A 21,080-nucleotide genomic window follows, 5' to 3' on the forward strand; every position below is an offset into this window, starting at 1 on the left:
CTACCAAGGCTTTCAGCTCTTGTCAGAAACAGGTCACTGCCAGAAATTGCCTGGGCATCGAGCTGTCAAGGCTGACGGAGAATTCGGAAACCCGTCTGGGGGCGCCCAGGGCGGAGAGGGGGGCAAACCTGCCCAGCAGCCCACTTGGTACAACTGTTCTCTACGAGGAGACAACAATCAGGAACTCAGAAACAGAAAACACCAGCTGGGCCTCTTCAGAGGTCCCGAGGTGGGAAGGGGGCGGGGAGGGAGAGCAAGCATGGGGCTCGGCTGGGGCGGGGCGAAGGGGAGGCGGGGACCGGGTGGACTCACAGATCCAGAAGCTGACTGACCCGCCGCGAGCTAGGCATCGCGGCCGCCCGGGAGAGCCTCTTCCGTGGTCCCAGGGCCGCCCAAACGCAGCCAGAGACCGTCCGTCAACTCCTGCCCCCGCGCGACGCGTAGGCCCTCGTGACGTCACACGGCTTCTTCCGGTGACCGGGACGCCGCCACGCTCGGGACTACAGAGGGAAAGAAGAGAAGGGAGGTGATAAAATGTAGAGTAGCCCTAAACTTTGTGAGGCACGACGGGAGTTGTAGTTCTCCCGCCTCGCGGGCTCCGTTTACGGGCGGTTTTCCAGGAGTTCAAGCCCCGCGCGCAGCCTAACCGGGTACACCTTCAGCGGCGCTCAGCTTAGAGGCCGCTGCTGTTCTTGCGGGGGTATGTTTAATGCTGGTCCATGCATTTGGCGACACACACTGGAGAATCCCTTGGAAATGGACTCCATTAACGTGAAACGGAGCGTTTTAGAGCAACCAGGAATGACCGCTGTTTACCGAGCACTTTCTCTGAAGCACGCACTGAGCTACGTGCTCTCAGTTAACTACATTCATTTAATCCTGTGAAGTCGGGATTGTTTAGCCTTATTTTACAGATGAGGACACTACATGCCAACAAAAAATCTCAGTAAGAATTTTATCATGGGGGGAGGGGCATCTGTTCAAATCAGAAAGGATTCTAAAGAACCGGCACCCTTCCCCAGGTGGAATTATTTCTCTTTGGTTATGCTGCAGAGTACCGGCTACTTTTTAGTGTTTTTCATTTTTACTTGGGGATTAGCTTGTTGTTTATGTGTCTGCCTTTCCTTTGTAAGCTCCTGAAAGTTGGAACCCGGTTTTGCTCATCTTTTCAGGATGCTGCTCATTCAGGCAATACGCATTTATCAAACACTGAAGGAGGGTAGAGATAGAGCTGGTGCTGAGGATTCGGTGGTGAACACATGCACCAAACCAGTAGAAGGACGGTCAGAGTAACTGTTAAATGCTAAGATGAAGTTAGTTCTATGCGAGCACCCATGAAGGAGTTGGGGGCGAAGTTCAGAGAGAAAACTGTGGTCAGGGACTGCAGACAGTTCAGGGTGGCGGCTACAATAGGGGAGTGGAGACAGATGAATGTAGAGTAGGGGTTGGCAAACTTTTTCTATGAAGGGCCCGATAATAAAGATATAGATTTCCGTGGGCCATACTGTCTTGGTCACGGCTACTCAACCTGTAGCTCAAAAGAAGCCATAGACAGTATGAATGAGTGGAGCTGTGATCCAATAAAGTTTTTTTATGGACCCTGAAGTTTGAATTTCATGCAGTTTTCACTGTTATGAAATACTATTCATATTTTGTTTTTTCAACCATTTAAAACTGTAAAAGCTTTACGTTGCAAACTACAAAAATGGGCAGTGGGCTGGATTTGGCTGGCTGGTGGTATGTATTCTGATCAGAAAGCTAAAATGATCTGTTACCTTAAACAATTTAGGCTTTGTGTGGAGGACTTCGGGTGGAGTCATAGGTAGTTTTTAAGCAAGGACAGGGCATGCATAGGAAGAATTAGTTTTGGAAAGAACTCTAACTGTGAAGTGTTGTGGAGGTCAAAGGTAGAGACCAGATGGGATTCCTTTGATGATAGCCTGAGCTAAAGTAGTAACAATGGAATGGACAGACCGATTCAAGAGGTAATGGAAGTTGAACTGATAGGATTTAGAAATTGGTTGGGCTGGGGGCCCCTGGGTGGCTCAGTCGTTAAGCGCTTGTGTTCCCTCTCTCGCTGGCTGTCTCTCTTTGTCAAATAAATAAAATCTTAAAAAAAAAAAAAAAGAAATTGGTTGGGGGGAAGGAAAGTGAAGAGGCAAGAGGAATTTCTAGGCTTTGGGTTTGGAGAATTGGGTGGCATATGGCGGTGCCATTTATTGAGCTGAGAGGATTGCAGGAGTTTTTTGAAGAGAGGAGGAGAGTACTTAAATGTCAGACGTGTGGTTTTTGAGATATCTATGGAAAGTATAGGCATGGAGCTATAGATCTGCAAATTGTGCTGGTTTGCTTTTAAAGGAGAGATTGAATAGCAGTGATAATACCTGCATTTACTTATTAACACAGTAATTTTTTTGAAGAATCCTCTGCTCTTCTGGGAGCCACTTAGACATTGGAAGACCATGGGAGAGCTTGACAGAGTAGATAAGGGTAGGACTTAATGATCCTTCCTATCTATTGAGTGCTGCACAGCTGTCCATCTGGGTCTTCCCACTGATTACTTGATTTTTCAAGGAAAATACAGGCCATTGTCCCATTATTATGAGATGCTTCAGCTTTGGGTGCCAGAATTCTTCTCAGTAGTCAAAGGAAGTCATCACAGCTGTTTTTTTTTTCTTTTAAGAAAATAGTTATAAAATGAGGTAAGATGACAAAGTCCTAGTTATTTCTAGCCAATTATTTTTTGAATTTTTATTTATTTATTTTTAAACATTTTATTCATTTATTTGACAGGGAGAGAGGGCACAAGTAGACAGAGCAGGAGGGAGAAGTAGGCTCCCCGCTGAGCAGAAAGCCCGACAAGGGGCTAGATCCCAGGGTCCTGGGATCATGACCTGAGCGGAAGGCAGATGCTTAACCAGCTGAGCCACCCAGTGCCCCTCTAGCCAATTATTTTAAAAGTCAAAGATACGTGCATGATATCACAATTCATAGAACTATTTTTTATTCTTCAAAGATTTTTTTATTTTAGGGAGAGTGAGTGGGTCAGATGTACCTAGAATGAGAACAAGTCCTTGGAGAGGTAGTTGAGAACAGCAATTGACACTGAGAAGGAACAGCCAAAGAGGTAGGGAAAGAAACAGTGGGGTGCTACAGAACATAAACATGACCAAACTTGTCACATGCTAAAGAGAAATCCAGTAAGATAACACTTGAAGGTGGTTTAGCCAGAAGAAGGTCATCGAGGGTCTTTGAGGTGGTAGTGGAGGATGCAGTCTGATTGTAATGGGAGGAATGAATGGGAAGTCAGGAAATGAACACACAAGTAGCCCAACTCTCACTTGCAATGTATGCTTGTTCAAATGAATTGGTGCTTCTATTAAGACTCATGCTGAGAAGAAAAGGAGATTGTAAAAGGGTATAGCTCTACTTTATGGAAGGTAAAATGGGATAACTCAGAACTGTTATTTATGGACCTTCTAGGTGTCAAACATGGTAAATACTTACATGATCTCATGTAGTCATCAATTGAGTCTGAGATATGCTATCTTATAGATGAAGGTGAGGTTTACCTAAATAAATGGGTCTGTCAGACTCCAAAGACCGTGCTGTTTCTACTTATTTGGGGGCTCAGGAGAGAGGTGTATGGTACATCTAAGGTCATCAATATAACCTGCAGAGCCCCTTTTCAAAAAGTTGTTAGGTTTTTCAAGATGGTGATAGCAGAGCATTAAACCAAGGCAGGACCCTGTACAACTGCACCAATGGTCCACCCATGAAGCTGGCCTTGGTGTATGCAGGACTTCCTAAGAAAATCAGTTTCAGCCACTGACTGTTCAGTAACTCTTTGTCAAAATAAGATTCAGAGACAAATGTGAACACAGGGAAATTTTTTTCAAAAATTGAAGTACAGTTGACATACAATATATTAGTTTTAGGTGTACAACATGGTGATTCAACAGTTATATACATTATGAAATGCTCATCATGATAAAGTATAGTTACCATCTGTCACCATACCAAGTTATTATAATATTATCAACTATATTCTCTATGCAGTACTTTTCATCCATGTGGCTTATTTCTTTCATAACTGCAGGTTTGTACCTCTTCCTCCTCTTTACCTATTTTGCCTTTTAGGAAAACATTTTCACTAGCAGTTCAGTAGTGGCTCATCTCATAGAAGAAGAGGAATTTATAGCTCTGATGATATGGCAGATATTTATAGCTCAGATATGGCAGCTGACAGTTCAGATTGGATAAGAACAAGATGTTCCTGTCTTTCTGTAAGGAAAACAGGATGTTCTTATTTTTGTGGCTTATCTCAAGAGGCACAGCTTTCAGGATTTCCTGTTAGTCGATGCTTTTAGGAGGTTCCTGTTATTCATGGTTTATCTTGGAATGCAAGGTTATTAGGAATAAAAGTCTCTTCTGGTGCATGGTAAGTGATTTCTGGATAGTGCTAGGCTGAGGGCAAGATGTCATGTTCCCATTCTCCCCTCTTTGCTTGCTGTGCCCACTTTATTGTAGTTTCCTCTGGCTTGGAACTTCCTCCATTTCCTTCCTTAGCTACGATATAAAGAAAAGTTATAGTTTGTTTTTCTGGGCAGGTTATGTAAGAATAATAAGCAACATACCTTAAATCATGCTATTTATTCCTAGTGTGTTTGTGTAGAAAAATACATAATAAATGTCTACAGAAAAAATGATGAAGTATATCTTACGCTATATATGTGTGCATATATATATAGAGACACACAGTTGACCCTTGGACAACATGGGTTTGAACTGCACAGGTCTATTTATATGGATTTTTTTAAGTACAGTACTGCAAATGTATTTTCTCTTATGATTTTCTTAATATTTTCTTCTCTCTAGTTTATTGTAAGAAAACAGTATATAATATATGTAACATATAAAATATGTGTTGACTTTATGTTTTGGTAAGGCTTCCTTAACAGTAGACTATTAATAATTAAGTTTTGGAGGAGTCAAAAGTTATATGTGGATTTTTGACCGTGTAGGGGGGGTCGGGGCCCCTAGGTCAACTATATGTGTGTGTGTGTGTGTATGTATATAATGAATCTTGGGTCATTTATTAAGAATGTGCATGCATGCAAGTAGATAGCAATAAGTTGTTGGTCAAATCATCTTTACATGTCATATCTCAAAATATAAGAATAGGCTATGAGTTAGGTTCTTCACTTTTAAACCATACTGCTTAAATTTAGATTCAAAATAGCAATGGCTCTTTTTTTTTTTAATTAATTTATTTGTTTGAGAGAGAGAGTCTGCGTGAGTGAGCAGGGGTTTGGGGGGCAGAGGGAGAGAGAGAGAGAGAGAGAGAGAGAATGAATCCCAAGCAGACTCTCTGCTGAGCATGGAGCCTGACACAGGGCTCGATCCCAGGACCCCAAGATCATGACCTGAGCCAAAACCAAGAGTCAGATGCTTGACCAACTGACCCACCCAGTCACCCCAGCAATTGCTCTTCTAATGTTAATTTTTAGCTCAGTATAACGTATACATTATCATCTACTACTGACCCCAAATCATTTCAGTTGGGTATTGTTAGTGTCTAGACTAGGTGCAAGATGGAACCACTTATGCTACGCCCACATCAGCAAACTGGAATTTAAGTTTCCGTGCTTGGCTCTCCCAGAAAAAGCGGGCCTCGGCCAACCAATCAGTGCTTGCCTACCCAGCACAAATCATCTGACCTGGCTCTAAGACTCTCCTTTGCTCCATATAAGGGAAGTAATCCTGCTTTAATCAATCAGCAAACGCCGAGTATAACTTCTTTGTTCCTTCTCATTTTGGTCTATAAACATTTCTTGCCTTTTATGGCTCCTTAGAGCTCTTTTCTGTCTGCTAGACTGGACGTTGCCCCATTTATGAATTGCTTAATAAAACCTCCTAGATCAGTAAATTGTGGAAAATTTTCTGTTAACAGTATCAAGGATAATTGTAAATAAACACTTACTGAATGGTTAGAATAATGCCTTGCACATAGTATTTTACAGGTTGTACTCATTTCACTCAAAGAAACCCTCATTGATAGATATTTTTACTGTTATCATACCCATTTTCCAAACAAGGAAACTGAGGCCCAAAGAGATTAAGGACCATGCCCAAGTTCATGTGGCTAATCAGTGGTAGAGCTGGGATTTGAAGCCAAACAATTAGGTGGCAGAGCTGGGTTCTTAAACAATACTATATGGTTGCCCTACAACCTTTAAAATAAAAACTCTTGATAGTTCTTGATAATCATAAAATACAGTTATCAGAGATTTAAAACTAAAGGATATCTTAGCTATAATTTATTCCAACATCTTAATTTTGCAGGTTAGGCAACTTGTTTCAGAAAAGTTGACTGATTCCTCAAGATTTCTGAGCAAAGATGGTGCTAGAATATATTTGCCAATCCCATGTCCAGTACATTTTCTAAACCTGATCTTTAGGTTATAACTCTGAAGGGGGCTGAACAAACAGAACAAAGAGAAGCCAAATGAGTGACTACTTTATTATCCTACCATGTGCGGGTTATTTCCAAGTGGGAATGTCCTTAATTCATACCAATGTGAAAATAACGCGTTCTTTTTATTTAATTTCTTTTTATATCTCATATCTGTCTTACTCCAAATTGGAAACAACAGTGCCCATGCTCATGAATTCTTGTGCATTGTTAAAATTTTCCATTGACTAAACCCTTGATTTTATTTGAGGCATAAAATGTATGACTCAGGATCCTTGGAGGAAACAGCTGGGCAAGTTCAAACAGGTTAGGCAAGGAGGTATTAAAGGTGTGGGCAGAATTAAGGGAAAGCAGGGATAAGGGTGGTTTAATACCCTTAGACTAGCAAAAGCAGGAAGCCCTTACCTCTCTCAGTCCTGAAAGCCAGGGAGGGAACAGTTACCAAAACCAGGAGAGAGTGGCTATAGGTGAAGCTACCTAAAAGGAGTTATGGCTTTGGGTTAGTAAAGGACATAGCCTGTGCCAACCCAGCGGGGAGGGATCCTAGAAGAATAAATACTCCAACCCACTTTTGATCTCCTGGTGCTTCTGCTTGTAGTTTCAACCCACCCAGAAGTTAGAGGTCAAGAAATCCCAGTTTGTGCAGTCTGTAAAAGTCAGCCTCTTAAAGCCCAAAGTAAAGAAGTTTAGAGTGGAAAATAACCCATTTCATAAGCCACTGGTTTTTAGATAAAATAATTAAATATCACATTTTGAAAACTAATAAGAGTAATAGCTCAGTCTGCGCCAAAGTAATAATTATTATAGTTTTATAACTGAGAGGGATGGCAATTGTGGTCTTTCATCAAGATTCTGAGAGTCTGGGCAATGACAGCTTAAGCCCTGTCTTTTTCTAGTTAGCTTCATTGGTTATTTTTATTTTTATAAAGTTATGCAATTCCTAACCCACACTTACTGGTCATTTGCAATGGAATCAAATGCCTGGCATTTCCGTCAGATAGACTTTAAAAATCCATTAATAATAGTTATTCAAATAAATATTTAATGCCTATTATGTGCCAGGCAGGATATATCAGTAAACAAACATGTCCTCTTGGAGTTTACATTTAAGCATGAGAGCCAGAAAGCAAGCACACAAACAAAACAATACACGGAGATAACGACTATAAAGAACAAGATAGGATGGGGGGCAAAGGGGTGCTGGGGAGAAAGGAAGGAGGGGGAAAGACAGAGAGGGTTTAGTTTTGCTTTGGTGGTCAAGGAAGACATCTTTAAGGCTGTAACATTTTTGCTGTTAAAAAGATAAACTAAGGGATGTTAAAAATTTTGAGTTTATTCGAGCAAAAATTGATTGGAATTAGGTGCTGCCAAACCAAATGTATTTAGGAGCACTGAGCCAACAGAATTCAGGGGAAAGGCTTATATAGACAAAGTGCAGAAGCAGAGAAAGGAAATTATTTGATTGGCTATATATTAAAGTCTAGTTGGCTTTTTGTGATTGGTTATCCTTAGCGTTTTGATATTGGAACCTTGAGGCATTTACAGGCTTAGATTTTGGTTTGCACACATTGGCCACTGTGGCATTACAGCCACCTTGATCTAACGGCCTCCTTGTCTAATCAATTTAACAGACTTGAGGGATAAAAGGAGCTAACCCCGCAGAGATCTGGAGATGGAAGAGAAAGGTTGTGAAGCAAAAGATGTGCGTGGTAAAGTTGGGAGGATGGAAGGAGCAGCTGGAAGGAGCCCCCCGTGAAAGAGAAGAATTGCGGTGGTAGTAAGCAGCATGTGCTTCCATAGCACCTTCATGCCTGGGACGCCGAAGATTTCAATCCTGGGTTGCTGTCATGGTGGTGACGAGTCTCAGAAATCTCAGAACCATGGAGCCTGCATGTGGCTAAGAGCTTGGGCTCTAACCTCAGAGTCTGAACCGCTATTTTTGCCTAAGGTGAGTGTAATATTGTGATTTGTAATAATAAAAAAATATATATATATATTTGATATATATGTTTGTGATTTATAATAAAATACATATACACATATACATATATACATATATATATATTTTGTCTTCGATCTCTTTCTGGTGCAGAGCTCTTAAAACTTTTGGAATTTCCTAAGAGCAATAGGAGCATCTTTTGTTACAGTATTTGGTCTTTTGTCCTTGGTTCCTGAAATAGCTCCAGAGCCTTAAAGGTGAAAGGAATATGTCATGTTATTCATAACAAGCCCCTTTCAACCACCCCTGAATTTATGTTAATGCAGCGACTTTTGGAAAGCCCCTAAGGATGGGGGCTAGTTGCCAGGGGAACTAACCTGATTAGAAGTTTGGAACTTTCAGTGCTACCCTCCATCTCTGGGGAGGGTAGAGGGGCTGGAGGTTAAATAAATCATGGCCAATGATTTAGTCAGTCATGCCTGTGTATGAAGCCTCCATAAAAACTCGAAAGAACAGGTTTGGAGAGCTTCTGGATTGGTGAACACATGGAGATTTGGGGATGGTAGTGCACCCAGAGAGAACATGGAAGCTCCGTGCTCCTTCTCCCAAAACTTGCCCTTTGTGTTTCTTACATCTGGCCGTTCTGAGTTATATTCTTTTATGGTACATTGGTAATCTATTAAGTAAAATGTTTTCCTGAGTTCTGTGAGCTGCTCTACCAAAGTAACTGAACCCAAGAAAAGGTTCATGGGAATTTCCAGTTTACAGCCGGTAGGTAGAAGCATAGGTGACAACCTGGACTTGCGATTAGCATCAGATGTGAGTGTGGGAGGGGATTTGTGAGCCTTTAATCTGTGGGAGCTGTTGCTGTCTCCAGTAGATAGCATCAGAATTGAGTTAAATTGTAGGACACCCGGCTGGTGCTGCAGAATTGCCTGATGTGTAGGTAACCCAGACATCTGGTGTCAGAAATGAAGTAGTATACAGATGGTCCCCAACTTGTAATGATCCCATTTATGATTTTTCGACTTTATGGTGGCGTGAAAGCAATATGCATTCAGTGGAAACTGTACTTCAAGTTTTGAATTTTGTTCTTTTCCTGGGCTAGCGGTATGTGGCACCATTCTCTTTTGTGATGCTGGGCAGTGGCAGCGGGCCACAGCTCCCAGTCAGCCACGATTACAAAGGTAAACAACTGACATGCTTACAACCATTCTGTTTTTCACTTTCAGCACGGTATTCAATAAATTACATAGATACTCAACACTTTATTATAGAATAGGCTTTGTGTTATATGATTTTGCCCAACTGTAAGCTGACGTAAGGGCTCTGAGCATGTTTAAGGCAGGCTAGGCTAAGCTGTGATGTTCGGTAAGTTAGGTATATTAAATGCATTTTCAACTTACGACATTTTCAGCTGACCATAGCTTTGTCAGGATGTAACCCCATCGTAATTTGAGGAAGATATATAGTAGTGGAATGTTGAGAGTAGAGGGGAAACACATGGAAGTGAGTTTTCCTTAGATTGAGTCACTTAACTCCTTGGTAAGTCAATTTCTTCACTTGTTAAATAAGGCTAGTAATATAGTATCTTATCCAAAATCCATGAGGACCATGTGTCCGAGAATTTCTAAATTTCAGGATTTTAGAATACTATTGTGGTACGTATACCAGATATCATGAGACACCCCCATGGAGCTCTAGGGCAAACTAAACATTACTATTTCTGCATTGAAAGGTATTATGGTGGACAGACTCTTAAAGTGGTCCCACAGTTCCCACTTCCTGGTGTCCACTCCCTATGTGATCCTGTCCCTTCAAGTGTGGGTAAGACCTGTGCTTGCTTCTAAGTGAAAGAATTTGATAAAGGTAATAGGGTGTCAGTGATTCTATGCACATGATTCCATGGCTACTTTACATAAGTAGTATCTATCTTGCTGGAGTCTCAGTCTTTCTTCCCCCTACCCCTCATCCTTGCTGGCTTTGAGGAAGCAAATGACCAGGGTAGGGGATGCCACACAGCAATGAGTATGGATGGGCAGCCTCTAAAAGCTGAGGGCAGCCCCTGGTGGATAGGCAGTGAACACAACAAAACACACACACAAACAAAAACCAAACTGAAGCCATCAGTCCTACCACCTCAAGGAACTGAATTCTGCCAATAACATGAGTGAGCTTGGAAGTGGATCTTTCCCCATTTGAACCCAGGGGAGACTGCAGCCCCAGCTAACACCTTGATTGAAGCCTGTGAGACCCTAAGCAGAGGACCTGGTTTGGACTCCTGACCCATAGAAACTTAAAGATAGTAACTGTGTGTTGGTTTAAGTCACTAAGTTTGTAGTAATATTGTTACACAGCAATAGTAAACTAATAAATGTATGGATATTCATACATTTTTTTCCTGATTTTTAAAAATTTATAAATAAAAAACATTATAAGTAATCAAAATAGCCTCACATGTGTTCAAGACAAATTTTGCCATCAGAAGGGTTTGGGCAGCAAATACAGGAAGAGTCTGTTGGTTTTCAGTATTTTGAGCTTCCAAATTAAGATAGAGGATTGTAGACTTGTATCATATAACCTTATAAGGTTGCTGGGGGATGGGAAAAAATACTACGTGTTAAGGGGTTTAGAACAGGATTTAGCACAGGATTTAGCACAGAGGAAGTACTCCATAAATATTGGCTATAATTCTGATTAGAATCAGAGCTCCTGGGGCCGGGCCAACATCTCTGCTGCTATTCCTTGCAAGTTACTTCTCAGCTTCCGTATCTCTAAAAGGAGGGCCTCTCAGAGGACCCTAGAGTTGGGGGAATAACTCCTGTTTATTGAGCCCCTGCTCTGGGGAGGCTTGGATTGGGTGCTCAGCGAGCTGTGATGTGGATTGCTTCCAAGTGAAAAGGCATATGGTCTGCTTGTGGCCTTACTGCTGACGAGGTGCACAACCCTGGGGAAATGGCTTCTTACTGAGTCTTAATTTCTTGGTCTGTCAAACGGGGCTGGCTGATCCCTCCCACCTAAATATGTGAGAGGAGAGGTATGACAAGTGTACTCACTCTAGACTGAAGGGTTATTTTTGTTTTTAATGTCATTTGAGGGGAAGAACATATGCAAGGATCTGCCTGACCTTTCCTTATATACACGAAGGAAATGCTCCCAACCGTAATACTAAACCCCATCTCCACCCCTGCACAGAACACAGAGGAGTGGCTCCTTGTCTTTTGCCTAGTCTTCTGTGCAATTGTATTGAGGACGGCAGGTTTCCACCTGCCCAGACCACCATACCCACCTCTGCATCTCCAATTTTTATGCAGTAATGACCTGTGTCATCATCCCTCTCCCAGCTTCCCCACTAGACTATGGGTCCATGAGGCCAGCCCAGTGCCCTGCATGCACCTCAATAAACATGGAATCAATGAAAACAGGAAGAGAAGTAAAGAGATTACCAGGTAAACAGGAGGGTGAGCCACTTCCAACCAGGACACTCACTGGTGATAGCCCTAGAGATGGTCAGAGTAGCCAAATTTGGATATATTTTGAAGGTTGAACCAATAGACTTGCTGAAGGATTGGAAGTGAGGGAAAGAGAGAAATCAAGGCATTGTTCATTCATTCATGTTTAACTAATAATTATTGGCTATTGACTAAATACTAGGTACTGTTTAAGATGCTTTAGGTATAGTAACAAATAAGAGAAGGTCCCTGATGTCAAAGAGCTTATGTTCTAATTGATGGAGACAAGCAATAACAAACAAGATGTTATAAAGAATGTTATGTGCTAAGAAGAAAATAAAAGAGGGCAATGTAACAAGTTATTAGGTAGGATATATTTGGCTGAAAACCCAACTCAAAATGGCTTTAACATTAAGATTTTCATTTCATAGGAAAAGTTAGAGTAGGATTGTTCCATGGTTGGTTACTCAGTGACTCAATGACATCATGACTCCAGCTCAGCATCTCTGTGATTCTCAAGTTTTCTTCTCATGCTTGTAAGATATCCTCCCACTAATGTATAGGCAGGGAAAATCTTTTTTCTCACATTTCTCTTTTTTTAAGTTTAAATTCAATTAGCCAACATATAGTACATCATTAGTTTTTGATGTAGTGTTCAATAAATTATCAGTTGTGTATAACACCCAGTGCCCATCACATCACGTGCCCTCCTTAATACCCATCACCCAATTACTCCATGCTCCCACCCACCTCCCCTCCGGCAACCTTCAGTTTGTTTCCTATAGTTAAGAGTCTCTCATAGTTTTTTTTCCCCTCTCTGATGACTTCCCATTCAGTTTTCCCTCCTTTCCCCTATGATCCTCTGTGCTGTTTCTTATATTCCACATATGAGTGAAACCTTATGATATTTGTCTTTCTCTGATTGACTTACTTTGCTTACCATAATACCCTCCAGTTCCATCCACGTCCATGTAAATGGTAAGTATTCATCCTTTTATTGAAGGGACGGTCCCTTTTTCCATTGGATACTTTCTTATTTTGTCGAAGGTTAGTTGATCATAGCATCGAGGGTCCATTTCTGGGTCCTGTATTCTGTTCCATTGATCTATATGTCTGTTTTTGTGCCAGTACCATGCTGTCTTGATGATTATAGCTTTGTAATATAGCTCGCAGTCTGGAATTGTGGTGCCACCAGCTTTGGTTTTCTTTCTCAACATTCCTCTGTCTATTCAGGTTCCATACAAATTTTAGGATTATTTGTTCCAGCTCTGTGAAAAATGTCGATTGTATTTTGATAAGGATTGCATAGAATGTAGATTGCTCTGGGTAACGTAGACATTTTAACAGTATTTATTCTTCCAATCGTGAGCATGGAATGTTTTTCCATTTCTTTGTGTCTTCCTCAATTTCTTTCATAAGTGTTCTATAGTTTTTAGAGTACAGATCCTTTACCTCTTTGGTTAGTTTTATTCCTAGGTATCTTATGGTTTTGGGTGCAATTGTAAATGGGATCAACTCCGTAATTTCACTTTCCTCTGTCTCATTGTTAGTGTATAGAAATGTAATAGATTTATGGCCATTAATTTTATATCCTGCCACTTTGCTGAATTCCTATATGAGTTCTAGCAATTTTTTGGTGGAGTCTTTTGGGTTTTCCACATAAAGTGTCATGTCATCTGTAAAGGATGAGAGTTTGACTTCTTCTTTGCCAACGAATGCCTTTTATTTCTTTTTATTGTCTGATTGCTGAGGCTAGGACTTCTAGTACCATGTTCAACAATAGTGGTGAGAGTGGGCATCCCTGCCATGTTCCTGACCTTAGGGAAAAAGCTCTCAGTTTATCCCATTTAAGAATGGTATTCACTGTGGGCTTTTTGTAGATGGCTTTTATGATATTGAGGTATGTTCATCAGGGATATTGGACTGTAATTCTCCTTTTTCATGGGGTCTTTGTCTGGTTTTGGGATCAAAGATAATGTTGGCCTCAAATGAGTTTGGAAGTTTTCCTTCCATTTCGATTTTTTGAGACAGCTTCAGAAGAATAGGTATTAGTTCTTCTTTAAATGTTTGGTAGAATTCCCCTGGGAAGCCATCTGGCCCTGGACTCTTCTTTGTTGGGAGATTTTTGATTGCTGCTTCAATTTCCTTGCTAGTTATGGGTCTGTTCAGGTTTTCTATTTCTTCCTGTTTCAGTTTTGGTAATTTATAAGTTTCCAGGAATGTATCCATTTCTTCCAGATTGCCTAATTTGTTGGCATATAGTTGCTCATAATATGTTCTTAAAATTGTTTGTATTTCCTTGGTGTTGGTTGTGATCTCTCCTTTTTCATTCATGATTTTATTAATTTGGGTCCTTTCTCTTTTCTTTTTGATAAGTCTGGCTAGGGGTTTATTGATCTTATTAATTCTTTCAAAGAACCAGCTTCTAGTTTCATTGATCTGTTCTACTGTTCTTCTGGTTTCTATTCCATTGATTTCTGCTCTAATCTTTATTATTTCTCTTCTCCAGCTGGGTTTAGGCTTTATTTGCTGTTCTTTCTCCACCTCCATTAGGTGTAAGGTTAGCTTGTGTATTGAGACTTCTAATTTTTTGAAGAAGGTTTGTGTTGCTCTGTACTTCCCTCTTAGGACCACCTTTGCTGTACCCAAAGGTTTTGAACAGCTGTGTTTTCATTTTCATTTGTTTCCATGAATATTTTAAATTCTTCTTTAATTTCCTGGTTGACCCATTCATTCTTTAGTAGGATGCTCTTTAACCTTCAAGTGTTTGAGTTCCTTCCAAATTTCTCTTGTGATTGAGTTCCAGTTTCAAAGCATTGTGGTCTGAAAATATGCAGGCATTAATCCTAATCTTCTGGTATCAGTTGAGACTTGATTTGTGACCTAGTATGTGATCTATTCTGGAGAATGTTCCATGTGCACTCAAAAGAATGTGTATTCTGTTGCTTTAGTATGGAATGCTCTGAATATATTTGTAAAGTCCATCTGGTCCAGTGTCTCATTCAAAGCCCTTGTTTCCTTGTTGATCTTCTGCTTAGATGATGTATCTATTGCCATGAGTGTGGTGTTAAAGTCCCCTACTATTATTGTGTTATTATCAATGTGTTTCTTTAATTTTGTTATTAATTGGTTTATATAATTGGCTGCTCCCATGTTAGGAGCATAAATATTTATAATTGTTAGATCTTCTTGTTGGATAGATCCTTTAAGTATGATATAGTGTCCCTCTTCATCCCTTACTACAGTGTTTGGTTTAATATCTAATTTGTCTGATATGAGGATTGCTACCCCAGCTTTCTTTTGAGGTCCATTAGCATGATAAATGGTTCTCCACCCCCTCACTTTCAATCTGGAGATGTCTTTGGGTCTAAAATGAGTCTCTTATAGACAGCATATACATGGGTCTTTCTTTCTTTCTTTCTTTCTTTCTTTCTTTCTTTCTTTCTTTCTTTCTTTCAGATTTTATTTATTTATGAGAGAGAGAGAGCTCACAAGCAGGGGGAGCAGCAGGCAGAGGAAGAGGGAGAAGCAGGCTCCCCACTGAGCAAGGAGCCCAATGCAGGACTTGATCCCGGGACCCTGGGATCATGACCTGAGCCAAAGGCAGACACTTAACTGACTGAGCCACCCAGGTGCTTTAGGGTCTTGGTTTTTTTTTTTTTTTTTTTAAATCTGATTTGATACCTGTGTCTTTTGATTGGAGCATTTACCCCATTTACATTCACAGCAACTATTGAAAGATATGAATTTAGTTCCATTGTATTACCTGTAAAGTCCCTGTTTCTGTAGATTGTCTCTGTTTCTTTCTGGTCTCTGTTACTTTTGGGCTCTCTCTTTCCTTATAGGATACTTTAGTATTTCTTGCCGGGCTGGTTTAGTGGTCACAAATTCTTTTAGTTTCTGTTTGTACTGGAAGCTCTTTATCTCTCCTTCCATTCTGAATAACAGCCTTGCTGGATAAAGTATTCTTGGCTGCATGTTTTTCTTATTTAGTATCCTGAATATATCATGCCAGCCCTTTCTGGCCTGCCAGGTTTCTGTGGATAGGTCTGCTGCCAACCTAATGTTTCTACTCCTGTAGGTTAAGAACCTCTTTTCTCGAACTGGTATGAGGATTTTCTCTTTATCTCTGAAATTTGCAAGCTTCACTATTATATATTGGGGTGTTGATCTATTTTTTTTTTTTTTTGAGAGGGGTCCTCTCTACCTCCTGGATTTGAATGCCTGTTTCCTTCCTCAGATTAGGGAAGTTCTCAGCTATGATTTGCTCAAATATACCTTCTGTCCCCCTCTCTCTCTTTCTTCTGCCTCAGGGACCCCAATAATTGTAATATAGTTTCACTTTATGGTACTGCAGATTTCTCAAAGCCTCCCCTCATGGTCCATTAGTTGTTTTTCTCTCTTTTCCTCAGCTTCCTTCCTTTTCATCAACTTATCTTCTATGTCACTCTTTCTTCTGCCTCATTTACCTTAGCTGTTAGAGCATCCAATTTAGACTGCATCTCAGTTAAAGCATTTTTAATTTTGGCCTGATTAGATTTTATTTCTGCACTAAGAGATTCTTAGTGTCTTTTATGCTTTTTTCAAGCCCAGCTAGTAACTATAATCATCATCCTGAATTCTAGCTCTGACATTTTACTTATATCCATATCAATTAGATCTGTGGCAGAGTATTACCTCTGGTTCTTTCTTTTGTTGTGAATTCCTCCTTCTAGTCATTTTGCCCAGAGAAGAATGGATGAACAAGAGAGCAAAATAAAAAATATCAACCATGGGGGTGCCTGGGTAGCGCAGTCATTAAGCGTCTGCCTTCGGCTCAGGGCGTGATCCTGGTGTTCCGGGATCAAGTCCCACATCGGGCTCCTCCGCTGGGAGCCTGCTTCTTCCTCTCCCACTCCCCCTGCTTGTGTTCCCTCTCTCTCTGGCTGTCTCTCTGTCACATAAATAAAAATAAAATCTTAAAAAAAAAAAAATCAACCATGACCCAAGTGAAATATACACTAGACAAATCCAAAGAGGTCAGAAACTAAAAAAGAAGAGAAAAAGAAAAAAAAAAACAAAAACGGTGGGGGTAAAGAGAGAGTATAATCTCCTAGGTGGACAAAACAGGGTGATCCACTTGGTCCTGGGTGTATTTTGGTCTGTTTATTAGAAGACACTAAATCACAAAATTATAAAGAAAGCAAAACTTTATATATATATATATATATATATATATATATATATATATATATATATATATATAAAATAAAATTGAATACAGTGAAAGGAAGTAAAAAATGAAGACTATGTCTATAAAATATAAATGTAAAAAATGAAAGTTAAACAAAGACTTAAAAACAGAGTTTATAAAATAAGGCACTAGTTGAAAAGGAAAAAAAGAAAAAAGAAAAGGAAAATTTTAAACTGAAAAATAAATGCATCATGAGAAAAAAACCTGAATTCTACATACTATTTTCCCCTAGTGCTGGAGTTTTACAATCCTGTGTGCTCTGTCAACTTGGTATTCACCTGTTGTTCCAGCTCGTCTTCTGGGGGAGGGGCCTGCTGCTCTGATTCTCAGGTGTCTTTGCCTGGGCAGAGTTACACTGCCCCTCACCAGGGGGCCAGGCTCGATGTAAGCTGTTACTGGTTGCTCTATGTGGCTTTTGTTCCCTGAAGGCTTTCTGTGCTTCTTTAGAGGATGAAAATGAAAATGGACCTACCCCGATCTGCAGCCCCAGAGCTGAAAAATTGTGGTCCCCTGTCTTCAGTAAACCCACAGGAATAAACAGTCTTCACTTTTGTGTGTGCCAAGCTCTGTAGACTCCTGCGGTTTGTACCCACACTGATCCTCCTGGGGGAAGGTGGAGGGTCACCGCTTTTCTGTCCTTTGCAGGGCTCCTGCATGGAGAGTTGTCACCCAATGATGCCGCAGTTCGCAGTTTATGGCAAACAGAGCTGAAAGCCCCCTCCTGGGCTCACTGACTCTAACTGGTTTTCCAGCTCCAATGCTTGGGAACTCTGCAGGCTCCGGTACCCCCATTCTTTCTGTGACCCTGGGGATCCTGTCCCACCTAGGATTCTGGCCTCCTTCACCACCTGAGCACCTTTCAGGAAGGGATGTCTCTCACTGGAGCAGATTTCTAAAGGTTCTGATTTGGCTCTCCAGGGCTATATCACTTTCCAGTAGCTGGCTTACTGAGGCTCCCTCCCCCTGCCATTTATCTTCCAATATATCCCTTCAGATTCACTTCTCTGCACCTCCTACCTTGCAAAAAGTGGTTGCTTTTCTATTTGTAGAATTCCAGCATTCCTTTCTTATATCTCAGGTTGAATTTATAGGTATTCAGAATGATTTGATAGTTATCTAGCTAAATTCAAGGGACCAGATGAAACGAGCTCCCCTACTCTTCCACCATCTTACCTCCCTCCATCCTCACATCTCTTTTTTAATAGCACAGAAATCTTTGCCTAGAAGAACCCTCTGCTGTACCCTTAGTATTATAGCACATACCATTACTAAAGCATCCTTGCCAAGGGGAACGAGACATCATCTTTGGCCTAGATCAGTCATGATTTATCCCTTGGGGTTGGGCATGGGCCTGACCACCCCTGTAGCATGTAGGTACTGGATACATGAACAAAATCATGATTCTGTTAAAGGGGTGAGGAGGAGAGAGGGAATAACCATAAGCAACGAACACTGTCATCCACAGAGAGGCAGGGAATAATTAAAAAAGGGGTGAGATGACCTCTGTAGAGATGGAAATGCTTACTTGAGTCTTGTCAAGATGTAGCTGTCAGTCTTTGGAAGTCTGGGGACTAGCACTCCAGGTGTAAAGAAAAGCAAATGCACTGCTTATGTGTATGAGTACAGGGTTTCTTTATGGGGTGATGAAAATGTTCTAAAATTGATTGTGGTGATGGTTGCACACCATCTTTGAATATACTAAAACCTATTAAATTATATGCCTTAAGTGAGTGAATTATATAGCATATGAATGATATCTCAAAGATGGTATTTTTTAAAAAGTACAGTAAATGGCAATGCCTTGAGACTAGACAAACTTGGTATGAATCACAAAAATTATTTGATTCACTGGGTCAGATTCAGTGGAGAATTCTCATAGCCAACTTTAGTTACAGTTTATCCATTAACAAAGGGTATGAAACTCAATTTCAGAATTTTTAATAAAAGGCAGAGAAATACCCTATATTTCAGGTGTGATAGTCCCTGTTGGTGTTTCTTTCCCAGGAACGTGGTTTTCCTAGGCTTCAAACCACTCAACATGTGTGGCCTCCAACAGACCTGAAGCCACGGGTAGGTGGGATCTTGTCTCATCTGAAGGGGTTCTTCTGTGACTTATAGGGAGATGTTGCATTCTCCTTATGTGTAACATCTGGTCTACTAATTAAGCTGATAATTTTCCATTGGATACAGCTTTAACAAGAGATATTACCCAATTTAGTTTCTGTCTTTCTCTTTTGTGGTGGAGATTTGCTCTTTTGGGATTGGTTTGTTTGTTTTAGTCTTACCACAATTACAAGAAAGCATTTTATTTTTATTTTTATTTTTATTTTATTTTATTTATTTATTCGGCAGAGACAGAGACAGCCAGCGAGAGAGGGAACACAAGCAGGGGGAGTGGGAGAGGAAGGAGCTGGCTCATAGCGGAGGAGCCTGATGTGGGGCTCGATCCCAGAACGCCGGGATCACACCCTGAGCCGAAGGCAGACGCTTAACTGCTGTGCCACCCAGGCGCCCCAAGAAAGCATTTTTAAAAATCATTTTAAAATTATTGAACTATAATTGACATACAATGTTATATTAGTTTCGGGTGTAAAACATGCTGATTCAACAATTCTATATATTACAAGAAAGCATTTTTATTAGAACTAGTGCTATACACCTTGTAGCTGGGCCTTTCTAACATTCTGCAGAGGTGCAAATGAGCATTTGTCAAAAACCGGCACTTGTCCAAAGCTATGCAAGGGAGGGAGCTCAAGTCCATCTCATATACGTAATTGAGGAACAAAAAGAAGGCCAGTGTTGTTGAGTTTAGGGAAGGAGATAGGACAAAGAGGTAGGCAGGGACTAGATCATTAGGGCCTTGATAATCATGAGAGATTAAATTTTATAGCTAACTGTAATTGGGAGCCACTGGAAGTCTTAAACAACGACATGACAAAATAGGATAGGTATTATAAACGGATCAATTTGGAGCTATAAATTTTGGGGAAATATCTGCTACACAAATAACTAAAGAAAACTAGTATTCAGAATATAAAAAGTACTCCTATAGATCAATACGATAAAAGACAAAAAACACAATTGGAAAATCAGCAAAATACTTGAGTCAGCAGTTCCCCAAAGAGGAAATCCAGATGGTCAATAAACGTGTGAAAAATGTTCATCTCATTAATCCACCAGGGAAATATATACTAAAACCATACTCATATAAGCCACTAGATTGGTAAAAGTAGAAAAAAAAATCTGATATTACCAAAGAACTTTGACAGTAGAATGCAAGCTCATCTTCTTGTGGTTAGTATTAAATTGGTATAACCATTTTGGAAAACAGAAGGTGTACATATTTTATTTTATTTTATATTTGTTTGAGAGAGGAGGGGGAAGGGAGGGGCATGGGGGGGGCAGAGGGAGAGGAGAGAGAGAATCTCAGGCAGGCTCCACACTGAGTGTGGATCCTGATATGGGGCTCCATCTCACGACTGAGAGATCATGACCTGAGCCAAAACCAAGAGTTAGACGCTTAACTGACTGAGCCACCCAGGCACCCCCATGTTTATTAAGACAGTCCAATATCTATATTCATATATATCTTATATCTCATCCCCTCTCTCTCTCTCTCTCTCTATATATATATATATATACATATATATATGAGAAAGTCTTGAATGTTAGTATCAGGAGACATGTATTAGAATGTAAATTGTAGCACTAGTAATAATTGAAAATATCCTGAAGTCCATAAATAGTATAATCTAATGATACTAATTATGATGTATTATATTATGAATTTTATACAGAGCTCCAGCTATATCCATCAGCATCAGCTCATGAACATAATATTGAGCAAAAAGAAGCAAGTCACAAAAGAATACATATAGTGGGATTCCATTTATATAATTTCAAATTAATAAAATGAAACTATATTATTTAGGCATGTACACACGTGGTAAAACGGAAGTAAGGCAAGAGAATGATTTTTAA

The 21,080-nt window shown here is 40.3% G+C and overlaps 2 protein-coding genes across 15 annotated transcripts in view; one reads left to right on the forward strand and one right to left on the reverse strand.

The window, feature by feature from the left end:
* The window catches only part of AMN1 (antagonist of mitotic exit network 1 homolog), a 51,163-nt gene extending 50,750 nt beyond the window's left edge, over positions 1-413 (reverse strand). For all 5 annotated transcript variants that reach the window (XM_026502150.4, XM_026502149.4, XM_048216524.2 and 2 more), the window contains exon 1: positions 313-413. In XM_026502150.4, the coding sequence (XP_026357935.1) occupies positions 313-350 (38 nt within the window). In that variant the 5' untranslated portion in view covers positions 351-413. The remainder of the gene's footprint in view (positions 1-312) is intronic.
* Positions 319-21,080, forward strand: part of RESF1 (retroelement silencing factor 1) — a 241,149-nt gene continuing 220,387 nt past the window's right edge. For 4 of the 10 annotated variants that reach the window (XR_008955925.1, XM_057303220.1, XM_057303221.1 and 1 more), the window contains exons 1-2: positions 606-946; positions 8,107-8,423. The gene's annotated coding sequence lies outside the window, so the exon portion shown is untranslated. Of the gene's footprint in view, positions 947-4,353; positions 4,442-8,106; positions 8,424-21,080 lie in introns of those variants that run through there. The other 6 variants (XM_057303214.1, XM_057303215.1, XM_057303213.1 and 3 more) reach the window with 4 other exon arrangements.

This window comes from Ursus arctos, unplaced genomic scaffold (assembly GCF_023065955.2).
Source record: "Ursus arctos isolate Adak ecotype North America unplaced genomic scaffold, UrsArc2.0 scaffold_26, whole genome shotgun sequence".
NCBI lineage: Eukaryota > Metazoa > Chordata > Mammalia > Carnivora > Ursidae > Ursus > Ursus arctos.